Raw genomic sequence first — 21,073 nt, forward strand, 5'->3', positions numbered from 1 at the left:
CTGTTATACAATGTCATCAAACCATCGCTGAACAGCGTTCCTACGTCAATCATATCAGATACCGACATGACACGATCCATAAACGACTGCAAACTGGCTACCTATTCCCCTAATATAACTCCGTTGTTTTGGCAGGGTACAAACAGTTAGATTCGTACGAATCTGATCCTGTCATCTCTCCTGCAGTAGTTCCGAATTCAGCAATCGTAAGAGATGCTGTTAACATCGAAGGATAATGTTGACACTTTCTGAGCCGTCGGCGTCCACTATCTACGCACATAGTGCTTATTGATCAGAGTAAATTCGACTCTCCTCTAACTGATTAATCTACAGATAACACGCTCGCTTACTCACTTGATCAGTTCTGGCGCAGTGGGCCCGGCAGAGGCCCGCGGTATATTTGACAGCGTCATAAGGCATACGACAAAAGACGTATCAACGAAATCAAGCAACGCGAAAGAGACATTCTTTTCTTCAAAAAAAAAAAAATAATAATTTTTTTCTCGACGCAGCTGACAGCCGCGAGCAGCTGAATCTTATTGGTTCCTGTCGTCTCGATGGTACCGTCTGGTTTTGAGGATTAGGGGAAATGCGTGCAGTGGGCTCCATTGGAGGCTGTGTGGGATAAGCCACCAAGTCCGACACGCTCAGCATCCCTTGGCAACCCCTCGTAGGCAAGCCCTTGAACCATTTGATGACAAAGGAGACCGTTCGTGGTTTTTGCGAACGAGCTTGCCACCCGCCAGCTTGATGGACAATCTAACTGAAATAAAGGACACTTCATGGGGAGTAATCCGCGCGAGGGGAAGCAAGGATGTTCTAGCAGTGTACGGAATAGCAGACGAATGTTGTTGAAATTGCAAGAACCGAAACTTTCGGCCGTGAAGACGTTTCTCCGTAGCGACGTGCAATATGTAGTATCGGAAACCCAACACGAATTCTAGTTACGTTGTATTTGTACAAGATAGAGTCGTATGACTAAATGCTACTTTTGTAAACTTGGGCATGTGTAAATTTTAATACGCACGTTGGAAGGCATTGTGTGTCAGCTATTTGGTCGAATATCAAGAGACTCGAGGCTGTAGTCCTACGTTCGAGACATCTTAAATCATGTGACGTCTCTTGCATAACGTCCTGTGTCAGGTTGTTACCGAATTCGTATCCTTCATGCTTCTATAAACGGAGATGCCCAGTCGAACTGCTAGGATTGCTGTTCCCAATATTTTTTCATCAATAGTTCAATGTTGGTGATGCCACCTTCACGCTCGGTCTTTGCTGAGCTTCGCACTTTTTTCAGGTACCTTGAATGTGCGCCAAGACAGGCTGATATGGTGGCGCCTTGCAGAATTTGAAATGTCGGTTCATTCTACGGGACTGCAAACTTTGATATCTGCGCCTACGCTTCTCTACGCATGCTTCATGTAAGGGGAGTACATACCGCGCCAATATGATACGAGCTGATGCGAAAACTGCAGCTGCCGCGGAATATACTATCTTTTTTTACGGGTATTACCATTCTTCCTCGAAATTTTTTAAGATGAAGGAAAGGCGATATGGGCCTACTGATATTATGTCATACTCATCTTTAAATGTACAGTCAACGTACTGTATTAATGTGCTTAGAACTAACTAGAAGGCGTGAACTGATCGTCAACAATTATACACACCAATTGAATTCCGATTATAATAGCGGATATCTAGAAAATTCCCATAATGTATATTCCAGCTAATTTACATCCGTTGGATTTTTCGATAGAGGATACCATTCAGGTTACCTTCATTTAGTACTGGTTTCGAACTTGATCCGATTTTATTTTGCATAATCCAACCCGCTGACCCAATAGTGGATATATGGGACTATTGCCGGTGTGAGATGCGTGTCGACAAAGGTATTTGATATAGCGTACTAAACTTGGCGCATAAAAGTTTGCCATGATGGGTATTCCAGATGGGCTGACGCTTTTAGAGTCTAGAAACAACTGTGTGTTTTCTTTTGTGATAAAAAAAATAGAATTCTTACCATATCCGACACGCAGCTGGCCTGATTCAGCTTAATTGCAAGGACTTGTCAGCGCACGGAGCCGAACACATGCAATCTGGTGGGTTGTTACAGGAGAAAGAAGTATGATTATGTTTTACTATATCCATCGAATCTTTGATCTCATATCCGAGGACCTATAGCACCTCTGTGCCCTCCGGTTAATGGACAAACGCGTTATGACCCCACCCTCACCGGGACGGCGTACGAAGCGGGCAGAACGAAAACTGTTCACTCGAGAGTTAAACAAGAAAAAACAACAATTCTATTTAGACACAGAAACATACGTAATATATATAATAACAGCTATCGTGTGCGTTACCTAAAACCTGTGAATGGGACTATGCCACGGCAATGCACGAGAACTTCTGAAATAGCTTCGCATGACCGACAGCTGGCTTGGGCCTTCAACACGTTTTAACACGTTGCCTGCCAGTAACAAATGCATACATCTTACTTGGAATACCGCTAGTAGTCTGCTTCGTAGTGGATTAAACCTGAAAGACCCCTGTGGTTTTTAGTGCTTACGGCTGCTCTACTTCACGTGATTACTAGTTCTAAACCGTTCATTCATCTCACGCGGTTCCAATAAACCTTTATAGTTCCAGGTTAGCCTACAATAACTTCAGCATGCGTGGATAACACAGAGTGTTTCTGGCGGAAGGTCTCTTTTTATATTTTGAGGTTAGGCTACCACCTTCCACGCAGGCCATCTCGTAGACCAAATCCCTGCGCTTTTTACCGAGCTGACTTAAAATTATTGCTCGAGTATGAATAATGCGACCGTAAATTCTTTACATGTTTAGTAATAATTGGTACAAACCTTGGCTCACTATACCCACGTAAAAGCAGTGTTAGCATTAGCGGTAGCGTTGATCCATTATCCATAACGTACATACTTAACTGTATCTCACCGCCTTATTCAACGAACTCTGTCTAATTGCACGCTATGGTAAAGAAAAACCATAAAATTAGTAGTAACATTGATGGAATATCTGGCAGTCACTTCTTTTAAACCATACTAAACTTAAAAGGACACGGTTTCTGTCCATAGGCAAACAATAATCAGTCACAGATATTTGGCGGTTTTCATCGAAAGGGCTATGACTAACACGACTGCTGCATTCTGCATAAGATGATAACGTCAAAACAACGCAACGAACAGGAGAAAAATCTTTGATTAAAAAAAACAAAAAAGTTCAATCAGACCGTCTGTTTCCCCTCTGACATCTTCAGGTCGTTTTTCAACCTTAGATAAAAGCAAGAAATAGACAGCTAGCTTTTTAACTTGATTCAGGTAAAATGATGAAAGCGAAAGCAGCAGTGTTCAATTATGTCGCGATAAAGTTTAGAAATAGCAAAAACTTTATTTTCTTCGTTTCCTAAACGGGCTAAGCTATTTGCTGATAGGTTTACCCCATCAGTCAAAATATTCTAAATATAGTTTTGCCTTAGTCTTTAGGTTTATTGTACATAGAGTTTACATAGCAGGTAAATCGTTACGCCTATATTATAGCCTCATTTAAAGCCTATCTGTGGAGTCCATTTATTATAAATTCAGTGGCACGTAATTCCGTTATGAATTTACCGTGTGTAAATAAAAGAGGCAAAACCATATTTTCGGTTTCATTATAGTAAACCACGCACTTTGGCTGTACTACACTAGTGACCTGCAAGCACTTTTTCCAGTATAAGTATTTTCGTATCTGAGCTATTGTCATTATGAACAATTCAATAGAAGGTTGAACGAAGAGTGGAAGATTCGTCTGAATTTCCAGAGCTCTTTGATCAGAAGTGATTCGCTGCTCCTGCGCTCCTACACGAAAGATTTTATAAAAACATCACTGGACGCTGGTGAGTAAAACCAACAAAATAGGGTTAATTATAAAATGTTTTTATTTGGATTTACGAAAAGGATTTTACGATATATGATTTCATTTATTTTCTCAACACTTTTAGGGGGCGTATATCGACAGCGATAATATCCCCCAGGACAGGAAGACCTCTCGGGGGTGTTGCATGCTTTCTTTTTTTCTGTTGACATTGAGTAGACGGCGACTTACATTCAATGCCAACCATTCAATGATGGGAAGGGTCGAAAAGCCATAAGAGAGAGAAAGTCAAGACACAAGATGAAACCGAAATCGCGTTGACGAAGGGGTTCCTACACATATGCGAATGTTCTCAATTTACATCGCTTATCGATTTTGTTGTCGCTCTGTTGATGCAAAAAATCAGTCAGCCTTTTTGTGTAACTGATAATCTTCTGTCGCCCGCGACACCCACGCCCATATGACGTGGCAAAAAAAGAACTTCACATTTTCAGTTTGCTTTCAGCCAGCCCTTCCGCCCTGCCATGACTAAAGCGGGATGAGTGAGAACCGAGTTCTAGGAAAACCATGTATGAGGGTCTTCTTCACGTCATTGGCGTCGTCGATCGGTTAGCCAGCCGTTCAGTCACGGTCCTTCTGTCAGCAAACCTTTTCTCTTCCGAAATTTTGTGCTCACATTTGACTGTTCTGTTCGTCCTCTTTCGGCCTTCTCACGCAGACTTTGAACCTCATTCCGCTCTGTGCCCTATGTTTAATTGTTTTTTGCGTCTCACGTCTGGTAGCGGCTTGGCTGTGTTCAATTTGTGTTTATTGATGATGTTGCTGCCGCTGCTGTTATCACCGATGACAGCAGTCGTCATGAACACAGGCCTCTTCATAACGGAAAAATGTCTTCAGAAGATTTAACAGCTCTGCTTACGTTTCTGTTCAGTGACGATACGAGTACGATGCTATACACTACGGTCAAATGTCATAGAAGTATTGGTTTACGCTTTTATGCAAGTGTCTCCTATGCGTCCTTTCTGCGTGTCTGACGTAACCCTACGGTCAGTTGCGAAAAGGCCAACGAAGAACAGATTGGGATTCGAGAAGATTTCGGTGAGCATCATGAGGTAATAACAACAGCTACCGTCCACAGTGGGTTGTTCATTCGTGGGTCAATCGAAAGATGTTTGACAGACTCAGATTTTTTTGTGCATTTCCAATCTTTTATTTTGGTATCGGATCACTGCCAGTAAATGAAAATTTGTATCGACTATGCATGGATGTAATGGGACTGTGTATCAGTCGGGCTCAGCTGTACGAGCATTTCTTAGAATTAGATCAGCGTTCAATCGGAACAACTTTGCCCCGTCTCGTTCGTTCTGTACATCAGATTCTATAATACAGCACTTGAAAATTTCGACGACTCAATTTCTAACATTGTGACCAAAAAATCTCGTTTAGTCAGGTCTGTTCGTTCTGTTGCCGAATACGGAGTAAGACGCGCGAACAGCTTATTTTAGCCACCTATTTAGTTTTTAAACATAACTGTGACAAATGTTGGTCTGATGATGGAGGGCACTGCGTTTCGGAGATGTTACTGTTACAACAACGACGACAACGACGACGAATTTTGATTCGGAATGATTCCAGCAAAAACACGTTGTGCTTTTTGGTTCCTGTCATATCTACGACCCTGCTGTTGAAGCCACCTATCAATAAATGGGCAGTAAAAGTTCTTTACGTGAGCTTTTAGACAGCCACGTGCAGTGATTTACGTTTTATCAGTTTGTATTGGCAGTACTTCGAAATAAATATGTCCGAAAAGTAGATGCATTGCAGAAAGTCAAAACCGTTATAATGGAAAGGCTCGAAGCCACCAATACGTCCACCAGTCATAGGCCAGATGACGCTTTTCCACTTTGCCGAGCTCCTACGGTTTATGCAATGGCATCTACAAGATCGGTACCCTAGTTTAGGCGCTAACAAACTATTGGCGTTATGGCAGAAGCATGTATCGATAAATTTAGGCAGAAAAGCCCATTACCTCTACTCGTACGGTTACACTAACCTTCCGTGGAAGTAAGTTTACTACTGATACTATTGTATCTCTGACCATGTTTAAATGCGTGTCAATTACGTAGAAGTGAATTGGCCGTCAGTCGTTCTCATCCATAAAATCCCTAACAAAATACAAAAACGTCTTTTAAACACGAATACTTCAAAATGACAGAAATACTGATATGAGAAAAAAGTCGTTAAGCAACTGCACCGAATTACCGCACCGAGGTATCAGCGAGCAATTATAGTATATGTAAACTAAGAATAAGAAAATAAAAATGGTCTTCTCAATTCTCTCTCTTGTTCCCGTTTGCAGGTATTTATTTAAATAGATAATTACTTTCGCTTACCGGTTATTCAATTGCTACCGAATGTTAGGCGTGCTACGGGCAGCGAATGACACCTGTCATCGTGTCAAATGGTTATCTATTTTGAAGCTTAGGCCACACAGTAAAGTCTAGGCAAGGGTCACGTAAATCACGCTTGGGTCCTGCGTTTTCACTTTTACACCACGGGCGCTCGGTGACATCGCAATATACTACCATAGGCACTATGCTGGTCCTTATTGTTGCTGAATATATGTCATTCGATGAGACTTGGCCAAGCTTTGCAATGCTTTTCGCGGCTCCGCTGTCTACGCGACACTAAATATTTTCGTAAACAATACCGTTAGTTTCGTTCAGCGATGTTGTAGTCAACGTTACAACACCCACCGAAACTACCGGTTTCGAGTTCTACATCTTGCACCGCATTTGGGCGTTCCGTAAGATACTTTCGGGCCGATTTTCTGAAACCACGCCAGTCACTTGCTACAGAGATGTGCTGACAATGGTTGTATTATATAACAGCGAGCTCGCTCTTGGATCGGCACTTAGGTGATGTGATGTCACCCGCTACACTGGCCGCTATTCACAACAACTGATGCGGAATACCCTACCTGGATTAGTTTGAATTTTCCAGCCAGTGCAGGAAGGTAGCATTGCGCATATGATCGAAAATCACCGGAAATCAGATAACAATCGCCGGCTCTGTAGGAGGACATGAGGGCAGACAGGAAAGGAGCCACTCCTGACTCTTGCCACAATACGCCCTACGATGAACGCTCAGAGGGTGTGAAGAGGCGATGTCTGATTAGCAAAACCGGCCGACCCGGTCTGAGCGGGATCTGTGAGGCGATAGGCTGATGAAGACCATAACCAACAGATTCCGCTGTTGTTTTTATGATACGAGGTCTGTCTCTCTCCCTCTCTCCCTCTCTCCCTCCCTCTCTCTCTCATACAATTGTTTTAGCAGACATAGCCAGACTGCTCTACTAGCGCAGTAGCGACGTTACTGCGATGCCTGCCCGGCAGCAATGGCACCAGATTGACAGTAGAGTCGTCCATATACGATGGCGGTGAACGCGCGCGCTTCGCGAGCGGTTTTCTCGAAAAACTGTGCGCACAGTGTATAACAAAGAGAGAAATCAATAGCACACAATCAAGGTATTAACGATTTCTGCAAGCTTGCTGCTAATTTACTAGCAAAGGATTGGGGGAAAGATATCGCCAAGAAAGGCCAGAGAGAGGGTAGGGATAAACATATATAGACGGAAATAGAAATGCTTATAGTTATACCTATCTTTCGCCCACTCTACAGTCAGCGGTCATTAAATTAGAGGAGAACGGATCGAATAGATAGACGGAAATCTCAAATGGGTCGCGGGACAATGCCGTATTGTTTCTGAGGCATGGGCTTGTTACAGTAATCCCTGATATAGCTTATCTCAATAACTGTGTGCCTAAGGCAGTAGTAAATGATTGGGGCAACTGATAACGATCATTAGTAGTAAAACTATAACACATATAACAGCAACAGCCTCTGCCACCGCAAAGGAATCGAAAATATATTTTATTTAAATGAAAGTATGCAGGCTCATATCCAAATGACCTTAGTCAGAAGAACTCATTGACTATAGTAAGCATGCAAGAATGTATTCCATCTTGCAGCAGATTTATGGGATTCAGCAGACCATAAACTGTCACTGGATATACAATGCTGAGCGCATTTAGTTAGCGCTTCAACTACCGAAAGACGCTGAACGTGAAAAGCCAGAAGTCTCTAGTTTGAGCTCACGGATGCCGCATATCCCTTGGAATTGTAAAGTGTTCTTGTCTTAAGTATCTCATTCGCCTAACGCAGCTTTTCTGCCTACTCTCTAGTTGCCTACGGATCGTGTTGAAATCGAAATGTCGCTACCTGTATTGTAAGGATTAAACTTCAATATCGAGCGAAACGTAACTGTTAGAAGTTGTTTAAACGATTCAGAACTGCTTGTTGCTATATAGCATGTATCGAAGTTTCGGCCGATAATAGATGGTTTTAAATTTATCACGTTTTTTTCACAGTAGTGTATGGTTAGGTTTCATTATCCGGCTATATTTGTTAAAATTAAAGGACGCTGGCTACAGGACAATATTTAATAATAATAACTTGTCAACTCGTACCACCGTAATGTTAGAGAATGGTTAAGGCGAGGCCTGTTGAGGACGCGGCCCTTTAGAGAATCGAGTAATTTTTGCTAAACTAAAGTTGCCGGCAGCATTACCACTATACATGGTTCTTCGTAAGCGTAATTCTAATAACATATTGCTATTGCCACGCACGATGGCTTATTATATTAGTAAGATCAGGCCTTTTTATATATGCTAACAGATTCATGCCGGTTAAGATTTAATAAAAATAAAACTCGTTATCTTTGCCTTCGGAGTCAGTGAGCGTGTCTTATCTATATGTATAATTTCTATTTCGCACAAGAACCGTCACACCGTTATACGCAGCTACTTATCTCTAATGTTTTCATAGTTCTCCTGCTATACTAGCTCTAATTCGTTTTTTATTTAGATCTGCTGTTTGTCGGTACCGTTCATTGTCAATTATGTGTTTTTTTTTACTCAGGCTTTAGTTGTTTGTCGTCCAACTATATGTTCGCTTTGTCTATCGCTCCTTTACCATGGAACTTGGCATGCTAACTATTTCATGACACAGAGGGTCTTCCAACGACGCCTTGAACACAATCTATTATGAAGTTGACTGATTTTGCATATGCAACAAAAACCACCACTACATACTCATATGCTAGACCGGATTCGCTCTCGATGCACTGGTGCCTATATACTTATTATCGGTCCACAGTTCTCTGATACTCACTAGCTGCTACTCATTCCCAGCCTTGCCCCTCGTACCTTTTCTTCCGCATACAATCATCCCTACTGCATAGCGTGATCCAGAACGGTTTATATACGTAGCATACGTAACTGTTCGCCGTATAATCTGAGTAATATGCACCTTATCCACCTTTTAGCCCGAACGAGTTCGTCCTAAAAACGGTAAAGTCTTTCTATAGAAAGAATGCACTCGGTATACCCTTAGCAGTCACAACGGTAGAGTTCATCTGGACCGAGCTTTACAGTACGTAATTTAGAACATGGTTACGTCCTGTGAACGTTACGCAGCTGTTCGTACTATAGTCACCGGCAAACATGGGCTGAAAATCGAAAGTTCTCATAGTAGATGAAGTACCTACAGAAGGGACGATATTTACTCGTTCTATCTCCGTTGGTAGTAATAGAATCACCGCGCTGGCTACTCTGCCTGAGACGACCTTTTAAAAATAGGACGGCCATTTTTACAACAAGGGTTGGTCTCTTTTCAAGGCTAACTACGTCAGGTGATACTGAATCAGTAAAATTCAAACATGAACTTCCCATGAAATTGCGGAAAAAATATTCACATTTAGGTAGGTTTAGCTGTTCTCGATTCGGTCCTGACAACTTCAGGTATAGTATACGCGGTCCAATTGTAAGAAATGAGATCAGGTATTTATAGTAGCTATTGAGCTGTTTGTTGAACGTACTCCGGACGAAGAAGATCGTCAATGAACTAACTGAGTTAGTATGCAACATTGTGCCGCCGAAATAATCTGAACCATTGAAATGAAAATGCTTGTTTCAACATTTCATTCTGAATAGCAAAAGCGAATTCGAATGTATATCTACGACGCATAACTAGCAAGACGTTCACTAATTAGGTAAACTATATATTAAGGAAAAGTAAGCCTTCATCACGCCTAGCTTGTTCGAAGCTTGCAAGGACCTATTCGTGGGAAGCTTCTGTAACGGGGTCGATGCAGAAGCTGAGCGGAGAACGAGGAATGGATGAGACCTTTTTGATATGCGCAGCCGATCCCAAAAACGGGCTAAAGGCGCAAGCGATGAACGGAACCAAAGAATGATCTCTTCCTGTAAATTCATCTTACTGATTTTTCCTACTTGATTTTGGTCGGATAACCGACATCGAGCAAGTGTATAATCGATGAAGAACCTGATCAGCAGAAGCGAGCCATTCCAATTGTTACAACTCACCACCGCCTGAATCACGCATCCTCTCCATCGTCTTTCGTGCGGTTTCGTGACGGGATCATTTTCTGTCTTCAGTTTTCGCAGTCGTATTATTGTTTAAATAACGCAAACATTTCATCGAATCGATAAATTGCACTTCCTTGTTCCGTACCGAAGTGGCCGAAAACGGATAAAGGTAGTTTCTTTCACATGTGTCAGACATGTCAGGTATTGACTACTCGTAGAGGAGTCGTTATAGGCTAGATTAACCACTAAAGTCTCATATTAATGTGAGCTGCTTTTAGAGCCTAGATTATTCCTTTGAAGCATATTAGCAGAACGCCAGCCGACGCTTAAAGTATATCGAAAGAGAAATTTTCCCAAACCCAAGGCAAAGCATAGGTCGCTAAATAAAACAACTAAGATTTATACAGCTGGCGATTTTTGTTTGTTGTCAAGTTTACATCGAATCATTATTAGTATTTAATAGAAAAAGGCAGTTTCGGGGATAATATCGACTTTCTTAACTCTCATAAAAATGGTGGAGAACCATTATGTTATACATACATATACGCACAGAATTTTGTACAATACCCAAACTATCAGTTACCTAAATAACCGTATATTATTTAAAGGACCCTTATTCAGTTGTTCGGCTTGACGCGGTGACAGTGTTCAAACTCGAATAACGATCAGCCAAAAGTGCTTGTGATACTGTGGATCCGCTTAGTTAGCTCTTCACTCTGAAAACAAGCTTTGTTTTCAGAGTGAAGAGTGAAGATAGTTTTGCGCTCTTTAGCTTCAGCCATGGGATCGATGTCCGCTTTCGAAACGCAGAAAATTCGACATGCGGTGTAGCTTAGATCCTTCGATATGTAAAAGATGTCATTAATGTTGCGCCTCGTCACAAGCCATCCCTTGGATGAATCACATGGTAAAGCGATACCACTGACGTAATTTCGACGCGAATTCTCATTTGATTTTAAACGAAAAGACGTCGCGGAGGCCTAATTGTGCACAAGCTTTGCTTGTCTCATGCTGACACCTGTTGAATACCGACTGCACGTAGACTAAGATCATTCGCAAAATATACACGAACTGCATTTATTGCTTCTGGCCGTCATTTTCTGTTAGAAGTTTTTGTATTTGGTTGGCTAGCGCAGCCCATGGTACCGCACCAAGCGAAAGCAACACTATTCTGCCTATAATTTTGTGCCTCACACGGTAAACCGGTACTCGTTGTATCGTGCTTTAAACGACACAAATTACTTCGCCGTCGCAGTGCCTGGATGGTCTGACAAAGAAACTGCACGAAAAGACCAACGGAAAGGCGGATAAAATATTTTCGCCTATTTGGATTACGGTTCTAGGTTTTGCACCTTTCGGTCGACGATGGCGTAATGGGTAGAGTGTTTACCTGCTAAACTGGAGGGACTTGTCTAATTAGAATCCGAGCGTTGACAAAATTCGACTCGACCGCTTGGTGGAACACCAAGTGGTGGTAACGGTCGTAAAACGTGAAATAAGATTACTGAGCTTAAACGTCGGTCAGAACATCAAAAAACGAGCTACCAATGGATCGCCTAGAGATTTACGTACAAATGCATAATTATAGAATTAGTATACGATAGGTGAGTGCTAAATTGCAAACGGTGTTTGAAACTATCGCAACTAAAGTAATATTCCTAACAGGACTCGTCTTGGAAAATCCTGCATCGTTATCCTTTTCACGTTGAGATCACACTAGATGCGGTGGGCAAAACAATAGATGAATCAAACGAAGAGTCCGATTTTTTTAAGTGTACGTACGAAAACGGACAATTGCGTCAAATGCTTAAAGGTATCGCTAATATTTAGCAGTGAGTTGAATTGAGGAAGGAAGGAAGGTATATTTTATCGAGTTATATAGCTTCTTTTGTATAAAGCTCCTATACTGCCATGTCGGATACACGATGAAAAAAACCTCAAATGACCTCAAAAAAAAAGGTACTAAAAATTAATCGAGTGCTTTCCAAATGTCGTTTCTACGTAAACATACATAACCACGTGATAAGCAAACACTACGTGACTCCACGAGATGGCCGTAACCCGATGGATTCATAACGAATATTTAAGTAAATATTTTTAATTATAACGTTACGGTGGAATTATTAGCTTTAAGTAGGCTGCTTCTGATAAATGACGAAGATATTTTGTTCAAATAAAAAGATTTGAAGTTGTAAACACATTTTGGAATGTCGAAACCAATATGCGCCAGTTTTGCTGGTCTTGAATAAAGAGTACGCACTAACATATGTAATAACTTTATGGTATAAAGTTCTGCAAGGAAAATAGCGCCTTTGAAGTTTTTCTTGGTTTTTCAAACATATCTTCGGCCCTGTTATTCTTACCCTATCGGGATGTTACTATTCCTGGTACTCCATAGACTATCTCCTTCAATATTCCATCGACTGCCTCAATAAGACGACGCGTACAGAATGCTTTCGGAATCTTTGATATTCGCTTCACAAGACTTCAACTTATAAGTACTCTATCTCCACAACCGCATGTAAATTCATTAAATTACTGGATTACAGGATTTTGTTGACATGGTTATATTCATTGTTAATTGATGGTCTCAAGTGTCAAAACGACGAAAACAGTAAAGGGGGAAAAGAAAAGCGAATCAGTCAGAAAGCTAGAGAAAACAACTTGAATCCACTTAATTGTTACAGGATATGAAGTTCCAAATATGTGGCAGCTAGTAATCAAAATCATGCATTATTACGTATGGGGTAAACAAAATCAAGCCTCGAACTTGTCGTTTAAGTATTAATATATACATATAACGGGTTCCATTGGCTTGACCATTAGTATGGCTGAACAAAGCCTGTCCCTTATAATTCACCCGCCGACTACACTCGAAACGCTGAATGGGGATCATTCTGAGCCTTTATTTACCACAAAATCGATTCACTTCCTTTGATTTTCACTTGAAGGCTTTACCACAGCTGCCGAAAAATCACTTCAGCAAATTATCACTAATTTACTTTGAAAGTTATGATGTAAGGCGGGTAGCATAGAAAAAGACGCAGTATAATTAACGAAAAGTAGCACTAGTACTATCTCCAGAAGCAGGGCTTGAAAATGGTTTGAAATAATACCTGATATCTTAAAACAAGACGCGCCAGAGTCACAAGCAGGTTTAGTTTTTGTAAAATAAGCTAATTATTTTGTTTAAGGCTCGCAGAATATACCATAAGTAGTTCGCCCCGAAATCCATCAAAGCACACTGGGGAAAGGGCGGAATAGGTAAACTGTACTCAATCTTCAACGCACCGTAAGATATCATTTATTTAAGTGAATATCGTTAAAGCTAAAGAAAATGCTTCAAGTATAGTAACAACTTTCTTTTATTTCACTCTGGCTATTAGTTTTTGTTATATATATATATATATATATATAGTCCTGTTGTTTGAACTTTTAACTTATTTTTATTTCAGTTGCTCTATGTGAAATCACCCTTCCCTTCCAAGAACGACTTTCTGATGAAAATTGGCGCCACTGTAGTCTGCCTACCAGTCGAAGCCATCCACACGATATATGAGGAGTCTTTGGAACGAGAAATCTGTGGAGGATTATAACCACCTTATTTGCGTGGTACACTTTAGGACACCTAATAAGTTTACGTCTCGGCAATGTTAGACTATCTATTCTAAAACATTTGCTTATCGCCGGTTAGCTTAACACATCTACGGTTATTATCTTAATATTGCCACAAACCCATAATATTCAGCACTGAAGTAAAAAAAACGCGTATGTAGTTCGATCTAATGTGTACACACTAATTTATATAGAAAGATGGATATATGTCTGTGTCATCTATCACGATTGCAAAAATAAAACAAATGATACAGTTATTTACGTTTAAATACGTTAAATAATTTCTGGCGGAAAATGATGATAGGTTAAGGCAAACATAACCTACCTTTAGGTTAGTGATCTCCTATTTACTTTACGAGCGACTCCACGCAAATTGAAAATTATTGTTCTTGCCATTCTAGGTTACAGCTTCAGCTAATTTACATTGAATGAATAAACGCGTTATTAAGCAAACATCTACTTATTGCAATAGGTACCAGAGAAATTTGAAGAGATCCACAAATGCAAGCGGCTAAATATACAATCTTCGGTCGTCTTCTTCTTCGTAATTTCTACAATCGAATGAAGATTTAAGATATTTGAAAAGACTCATTCACTAGATTACTTGTTACGACTACACTTCCCGTAACAAAATACTTCGCCCTACAAGTCGCCACCCCCTAAATCACCGATAAACATTGTCTCTGCTAACTAATTCTTCGGCGTTATCGCCTGAAGCCGTTTAGCCTTGTCACCCTGCTCAAACTTCTGCAAGCTGCTGCAATTGTTGTCTTGCCAGTTGAACTCTCTAACAGACACATCCTTGGACTCACACGAAAATAGGTCTCTCTATATATTCATACACATTCGTCTAAAAATTGTTTTTGATAAGCCTAACAGGAAGCCCTAAGGAAACAGGTTAGGCGTACTCAAACGTAACTGGAAAGTCCTGCTGGTGCTTTGTGGTCCTTCAATTCGTCCGAAGTTGATAGTCTCCATTTTGTGTAATGTACCTTACCCATGGCAGAGCCTGGTAGCCGGATTTTTCAATAATTTTCAAATATCTGTAAGATATGAAAGTAAAATGTTGAATTTAAAGTTTATTTAAATAAATTCCTATTCTAAGTCAGTTGATCTGAACTTTTCAGCTAGTGTTTACAGAAAAATATACGACCCATGCCAAGTCACTACAGAAAAATTTAGGATATTTCTTTCAAGTACATTCATGGGTACCTTACAGAAAATTGTGCATGTTACATATACGCTTAACTCTTACTGAGTTAGATACACACAAAACATACCTGACTTGAATACCGGACGTTGTGAAATACGGAATTTCGAATTTCACCTCAATGGGGGCTTTGGCTTCGACTTCTTCACTCTCGACTGACGGCAGGCTAAAGTGCGCCCTCATCAAGTATTCCTTACCACCCTAAAAAGAAAGGATATTTATTCTTTAATAGTTAGCTCTAGGAAAATCTTAGAACTGAAAAGAGGTGATATTTTATAGTAAAAAAAATAAAGCGGTTTCATTATCTTTTAGCACTGAAGCTTATGGACGGACACAACCTTCACGATCGGTGCCAATCTGAATCAATGACGTTGGCCTACTTTCAGTAACATGGAAAAATAAACTGACATTCGGAATTCGATAATATTGCATAGGTTGAGCACTCTAATACTTTGGATGCGTTTAAAGATGATTCGGATATTCTCCGCATCGTTATAATAAACTATTGTAATATATATAGTGGTATATTTTATTTATATTATATAGTGTTGACTGGTCCTTATACTTACCGGAAAGCTTTTAATAGTCCATATGCAGGCGCTACGTTCGGGAGCATATTTGCAGCTACCGATTGTTGTCTTAAACTTTGGGCTATCAGCATCCATAGGTACTGGGACAATAATTTCAACATTGTTAGCTGTCGAGCGGCGCTTAAACTGAGAGCGGGCTTTTACCTGCATCCAGAATTCAAATACATCCAACTAAGGCTCGCTTTTTACATTCTTAGTCGCAGAAGTAACAATATCTAAACGCATTTCAAAAACGAAATATTGAAAAAACTAGATTTATTAATTAGAATGCTTCTATGTTCAGTGTAAGTACTCAAACGTATGATAACTACCAGTGATACCTTAATGCCTTTTAACATACATAGTAAAAAGGATCGTTTAAGATTGCGAGTATTCGTAAACTTCTAAATTTGCATTTCCTTTACCCTCGTGAAATCACCATGATTGGTTCCAATAGCTGTGACCTAGACTATCTCAGTCCTAGTACAACACGCTTCCGGAGTTTGTGAACTATTTATTTAGAGTGTTATCATGGTTTTATTAGTATTAGTAGTAGGTGATGTACTTCTAATATTGGTCGATCACGTACCATATACTCGACTCGACTATGCGCGTGTCGTTCAATGACACTCTCAATCCAGATGAGCGGCTTGACATGGGTATTTAAGCGATAGCTCATCAATTCGAATTCACCATCGGGCGGAATAAATGAGATTGTCCTGTCGTTCTCAAACCGCGACAGGCGGACGCATTGGTGGAACTTGACGTCTTCAAGCTCAACACTTTTACTTTTGCCTCCTGTTAAAACAAAGCATAGAATGCGTATTTAGAAACTGGAGTTAAAGGACATCATAAAAACCTTTTAAGAAGACACCAAGGACGCTTGCTACAATGATGCTGAGAACAGAATTAATTCTATTGAGTCGTGGCGGTAGGCTCAAAAATAGAGCCATTTGTATCAGTTAGAGGTTTCAGGTCAAAATACTTACGGCCGGTACTTTCGAAGAGGACTTTATCGTTTAACCCAAGGCGTAGTTCGGGCATTCCTGATAAATAGACGCGCATCTTAATGCATCCCACAATTTCAGACCTGCAAAGCAAGGTAATTCATAATAAACTATTTTAAACGAAAGAAAAAGCTTCCATGACAGAAGAGTGTAGATATGCTGTAAACCAGCAAGTACATTGAAAATGCCGGTACGACTTCGAAAAATTTGTCGCCAATGAGCACTGCGACGCACGCAGACGCATATTCTTCAGCATGGCCTCCCTTTCATAGACCGCGCTTGCCATTTCTATATAGATAGGATTCTTGATGCACGTGTATTGCACAGGAAAACCAACCTAAGTACTGTCCCGTTAGAATTGGCGAGTAAGTTGACGCTTTCGATGACATCAAGAAACACCTCGTTTTTGCGATATTTTAGGCCCTCGGATCGCCATGACACTGCGTTCGTCACCGCCATAGGCAACTTTGGTGCGATTTCCATCTTATGAGACTCCTACAGAGTGAAAAAGAAAAGGGCTAGAATCGATTGAGCGGATGCAAATCCTAGGACGGCTATAATTACTTTCAATAACTTACATAATGCTAGGTTAGGCTAAATATGTTCGAAAAAAAAGCACAGGTAGCTTGTTTGCGTAAGGGAACGATTGGTACAAACGAGGCACAAAGATCTTCCTCCTTTTGCTGTTTACAAGGTGTTTTTTTAAATAAAAATAAATATTTTTTTAAGAAAATCCTCGCACCTGGGTAATGAACTCTTGAAGGATCTTCGAGTCCGTAGTTTGTGGGTAACCAAAATCCATCAATTCATCGAGTAGTTCGTAGATAATGACAAAATTGTCCCGAATTGACTCCTCTTCAAGCTCTTTGAAGTATTCACTGAACACCTGCACCATTTTGTGCAGAAACGAGAATATGAGCGCAACATTTGAATTATTCTTCGACAGTGACACGAGGTAGAGATTGTTGTGCTTGATGTAAACAAACGTCACTTCCCCTGAAACGGCAGTTCTAGTTCATTAGCAAAGGTTCCTTAGAAAAGACGAATGAAAACATCCATAAAGATGAGCTGATGGCTAATCCTGCACCGATTTCGAACTAATAGTTAGTTGTTCATAGAAACTGTGTGACGAGAGATGAACTCAAGTAAAATTACAGTTAAATAAGTTAAGAACCGTACCTTGCCGAATGATCGGTGTCGAGTAACTTTCTTCCTCTCGATCCATGAGGAGAGGAAGAAATTTTTCAATTGCATTATTCTCGATATCACCACGATAGTTCCGGCAAATCAGCGATTTCCCCTTCAAGTCGAGAATATATATTGCTGACGTTGCCATGTGCAACTGCAAAACAGAAGTCAGCTAATTAAATTTATGCTCTGAAAATATATGCTACACTCGAACATATAGTGACGAAACATTACTCATTTTTAGTAGATTACTATCGTAAATGCTTTTACTAGTGGCTTTTTGAAACATAGCCAAGAATCGACAACAGATAAATCAAGACTTGAATCACGATTTATTGTCGCTTATATTAAATTTTGGGCGCAATCTTCATAGGGAATCGGCTATGTATTACCGTAGGAGGTTGTCTCCATCTGTATTGCTGCGCAACCTTATTGACGAAAAATAAGTCAAACCGCTTCACGCGCTAGTTAGCCTGAGATAGTCACAACTTCTGGCCAGATATATTAGCTCAACCTCAATCTAAGATACTACTAGGATATATATTTACAAAATTTATAAATCCAAACAGGATAAATGATTGGTTTCAATACGATAATTAGCCTATTATAACAGTATCTATCCTACTAAGCAATGGACACGCTTCCATTTTTTCCATACCCATATCTACACGGGTGCAAATTCGATGTTTCTATTCTATTGTACGTACTGGCTGTCACTCCAGTCCGTTTCGTATATAAACATAGATGGGTTAACATAGATTCGTATTAATGCAAATTCCAGTTTACACATCTAGCTTCCAGCGCCGCTTCGCTGTCAGATTTCAGCATCGGCCCCACTAAACAGCTCGTAGATCGGACCGTGTTTTGCAGTGATTCAGAGTCAATTCTGTTTGAACCTTTAAGCCTCTGCTCCGATAAGAAATATTGAAGTAAGCCAGTTTCAGCTTTATATATTTCCATCTACAGCGACTAGGAAGCCCGTTTCGGAAGCACACAAGCGATTAGCACGCTAAAAATGGGACCGAGAGGTCAAATATAATGGTTTAGCTTGTTACACTATCCATACTGTTTTTAGAAGCACTGCCTTGATAATCGAAGAACATTAACGTTGACAGTTGCTACGGCAGAATATACACCTTTAGTAGTATAATCGATACACCCTAATGCAGTCACCAAATGTCGAGAATCAACGAGAACATCGTTCAGAAGGAGTGCCTCAGTTTGGGGTGCGCCAATGAAAGTTAACTATCTAGTCATACTACAGCGGCGAACACAACATAATAAAGTACTTGAAAAAACAGCAGCTTCACCAGTCACACGGAGAAAGATGTCCGTAAGCTGAAATATGTTGCGTCTCATCGTAGGAACAGGAAATACCACTGATGGTAATTGAAGATATGAACAGGCGGCATTTCTCACTCAGATTCATCTAAAACCTGATTTGATATGTTTATCATTCTACATCAAGAACTCTATTGCCCTTTAGCGTCGTATGGCTAATATTTTTTTTTTGAAGGCAGAGTAACATAAACGAGACCATCAAACCTTGTCGAGTATTTTTTTACGGTTAAAGGCGCTCGTCGCTCTTAATTTACGCGAACGTTTACCATTGTATTCCGTAGAGACTTAGCAGCTTGCAACGCAGCCACCACTCGCACCGATTTGATCGGCACCACCAGTTCAGGAACTTTCAGAAGCCCTGCAATAAGTCATTCCGCCATCTCTGTAGCTCCCCGATATACGTAGATCGCGGAATATACATATACGATATACGTATCAATATTGATTCGTATAGCTTCACTCCCTACACGGGTGCAAGAAAACTTCGTTTCTAATTTGATCATCAATAAGCAGCTGCATAATAACAATAATATTATACTGCAGCTGACAGAATAATCAATATGCACAAATATAGCTCAGAAAGCACAGGAACGTATGATTAGCATAAATTGGGCTGACCTAAAACGGCACACTTATATAGCACAGAAAAGGTGTTGTGACCATACGCAGTTTCTACATTGCTGTGAACAAACAGGTCAATCACATGCCGCGGACAGCGTTGGATTATGGAACGTGCTGAAAAAATACGTGTGATCTAGGCACGGGCAGGTACCATTTGGAAGCTGCTATCTCATAACATCATCTCTTTCGTGTCGCTAGCGTGACCGGTGTTGCCCGTCAAATGGTGGTGCAACAGTCCGTAAACTCTTCGCAGCCGCATCGGAATGCGGCAAGCCTTCGAAGAGTTGACGTGGCCAACTCAAAAAATTCTCAACGTGCATGTTCGCGGCTATAGGATAGGTCGGTCTATAGGATAGCCCACAAAAACCTCGCAATCAAAAACCAAAATGGCACGTCAAATAGAACGATGAGAAACAGCAGAGTATATATTATACTCTAGCTCATTTAACTAATAACCCAATAACAGAAAGGAAAGATTCTGACGGTACTGACTGAAATATACTATTTAACTACACTACGGAACGCAACTTACCGATGCTTGATCGTTTTTTGCGAAGCAGCAAAGATCAAAATAGCATGGAATGGACAGCGGCCGCGGAGAAGGTACACTGCGGACGTTTCGTAAATGGTTTTTCAGTTTGGCAAACACATCAACAAGCCGAACAATCCAGGCTGGGGTGCCTAGACAAATTTGGTAAAACGAGAGACTTGCAAATTGATAGTAGGTAGAATGACTGCACTTCACTGCTCCGCTCTACTGACAAGCAACGGCCGACTGCCCACCGAACGTCGATGGGCTAGCGACTACCCAGATGACTGTGATAGTTCAACACAAAGCCAATTAGCACCACTGAACGGGAAAAGACGACAGCACATGAGACTGCTAAGGCAGACACTTATACATTACACGATGAAAACACTGGACGTCTTTGCAAAATTGCCACTGTTTTGTTTACGGCAGGGGGCGAACACACGATACGACCAAACGAACCACGCTATTGACTAGCACTACTTGCCCACCACTTCTGTAAAACACGTCGCCCACTCCCAGACAGGCGAAGACTGGAACTCTTTACCAATGGTAAATACAAATGAACAATGGAAGAAGTATGGCTACAGCAAATCTTTATGACTAATTTCGCCACCAACTCCTTCCGATAATTGTTTAGACTTATATAGCGGAACTCTAGGGGAGTGTTAAAA

The 21,073-nt window shown here is 40.7% G+C and overlaps 2 protein-coding genes and 1 long non-coding RNA gene across 8 annotated transcripts in view; 1 reads left to right on the plus strand and 2 right to left on the minus strand.

Annotated features, from left to right (window-relative positions):
* The window catches only part of LOC111266452 (beta-1,4-glucuronyltransferase 1), a 15,406-nt gene extending 8,128 nt beyond the window's left edge, over positions 1-7,278 (minus strand). Inside the window, exons 1-2 of one of the 5 annotated variants that reach the window (XM_086970909.1) lie at positions 6,851-7,252; positions 6,264-6,557 (exon numbers count right to left, since the gene is read on the minus strand). Coding sequence is in view for 1 of the 5 variants with exons in the window: in XM_022843945.2 (XP_022699680.1) it covers positions 6,851-6,893 (43 nt within the window). In the remaining 4 variants the exon portion in view is untranslated. Of the gene's footprint in view, positions 1-354; positions 546-3,911; positions 6,036-6,263 lie in introns of those variants that run through there. The other 4 variants (XR_015313447.1, XR_015313448.1, XM_022843945.2 and 1 more) reach the window with 4 other exon arrangements.
* On the plus strand, positions 687-3,265 carry LOC147752682 (uncharacterized). Its single transcript, XR_015313449.1, has 2 exons — positions 687-1,143; positions 1,298-3,265. It is a non-coding gene; the product is annotated as an uncharacterized LOC147752682 (long non-coding RNA).
* Positions 7,279-13,666: 6,388 nt separating the features above from the next.
* AP-1mu (adaptor protein complex 1, mu subunit) lies at positions 13,667-20,487 on the minus strand. Of its 2 annotated transcripts, none has more exons than XM_022843943.2 (9): positions 20,403-20,487; positions 17,900-18,062; positions 17,463-17,716; positions 17,058-17,215; positions 16,703-16,803; positions 16,303-16,511; positions 15,714-15,878; positions 15,215-15,345; positions 13,667-14,977 (listed from the first exon to the last, which is right to left on the minus strand). In XM_022843943.2, the coding sequence occupies exons 2-9, from the start codon at positions 18,054-18,056 to the stop codon at positions 14,884-14,886; spliced, it is 1,269 nt and encodes a 422-aa protein (XP_022699678.1). In that variant the 5' UTR covers positions 18,057-18,062; positions 20,403-20,487; the 3' UTR covers positions 13,667-14,883. The 2 variants fall into 2 exon arrangements, with proteins under 2 accessions (XP_022699678.1, XP_022699677.1); XM_022843942.2 differs by lacking the exon at positions 20,403-20,487 and adding an exon at positions 19,516-19,616.
* Positions 20,488-21,073: the final 586 nt, after the last annotated feature.

Source organism: Varroa jacobsoni, unplaced genomic scaffold (genome assembly GCF_002532875.2).
Source record: "Varroa jacobsoni isolate VJ856 unplaced genomic scaffold, vjacob_1.0 scaffold_1084, whole genome shotgun sequence".
NCBI classification, from domain to species: Eukaryota; Metazoa; Arthropoda; class Arachnida; order Mesostigmata; family Varroidae; genus Varroa; species Varroa jacobsoni.

Excerpts from the sequence above, each read along its gene's own strand:
- AP-1mu (XM_022843942.2), bottom strand. Across the intron at positions 16,804-17,057 it reads TCTAACGGGACAGTACTTAG|GTCTGAAATTGTGGGATGCA; the intron begins GTTGGTTTTCCT and ends CTTGCTTTGCAG. Across the intron at positions 15,879-16,302 it reads ATAGTCGAGTCGAGTATATG|GTAAAAGCCCGCTCTCAGTT; the intron begins GTACGTGATCGA and ends TTCTGGATGCAG.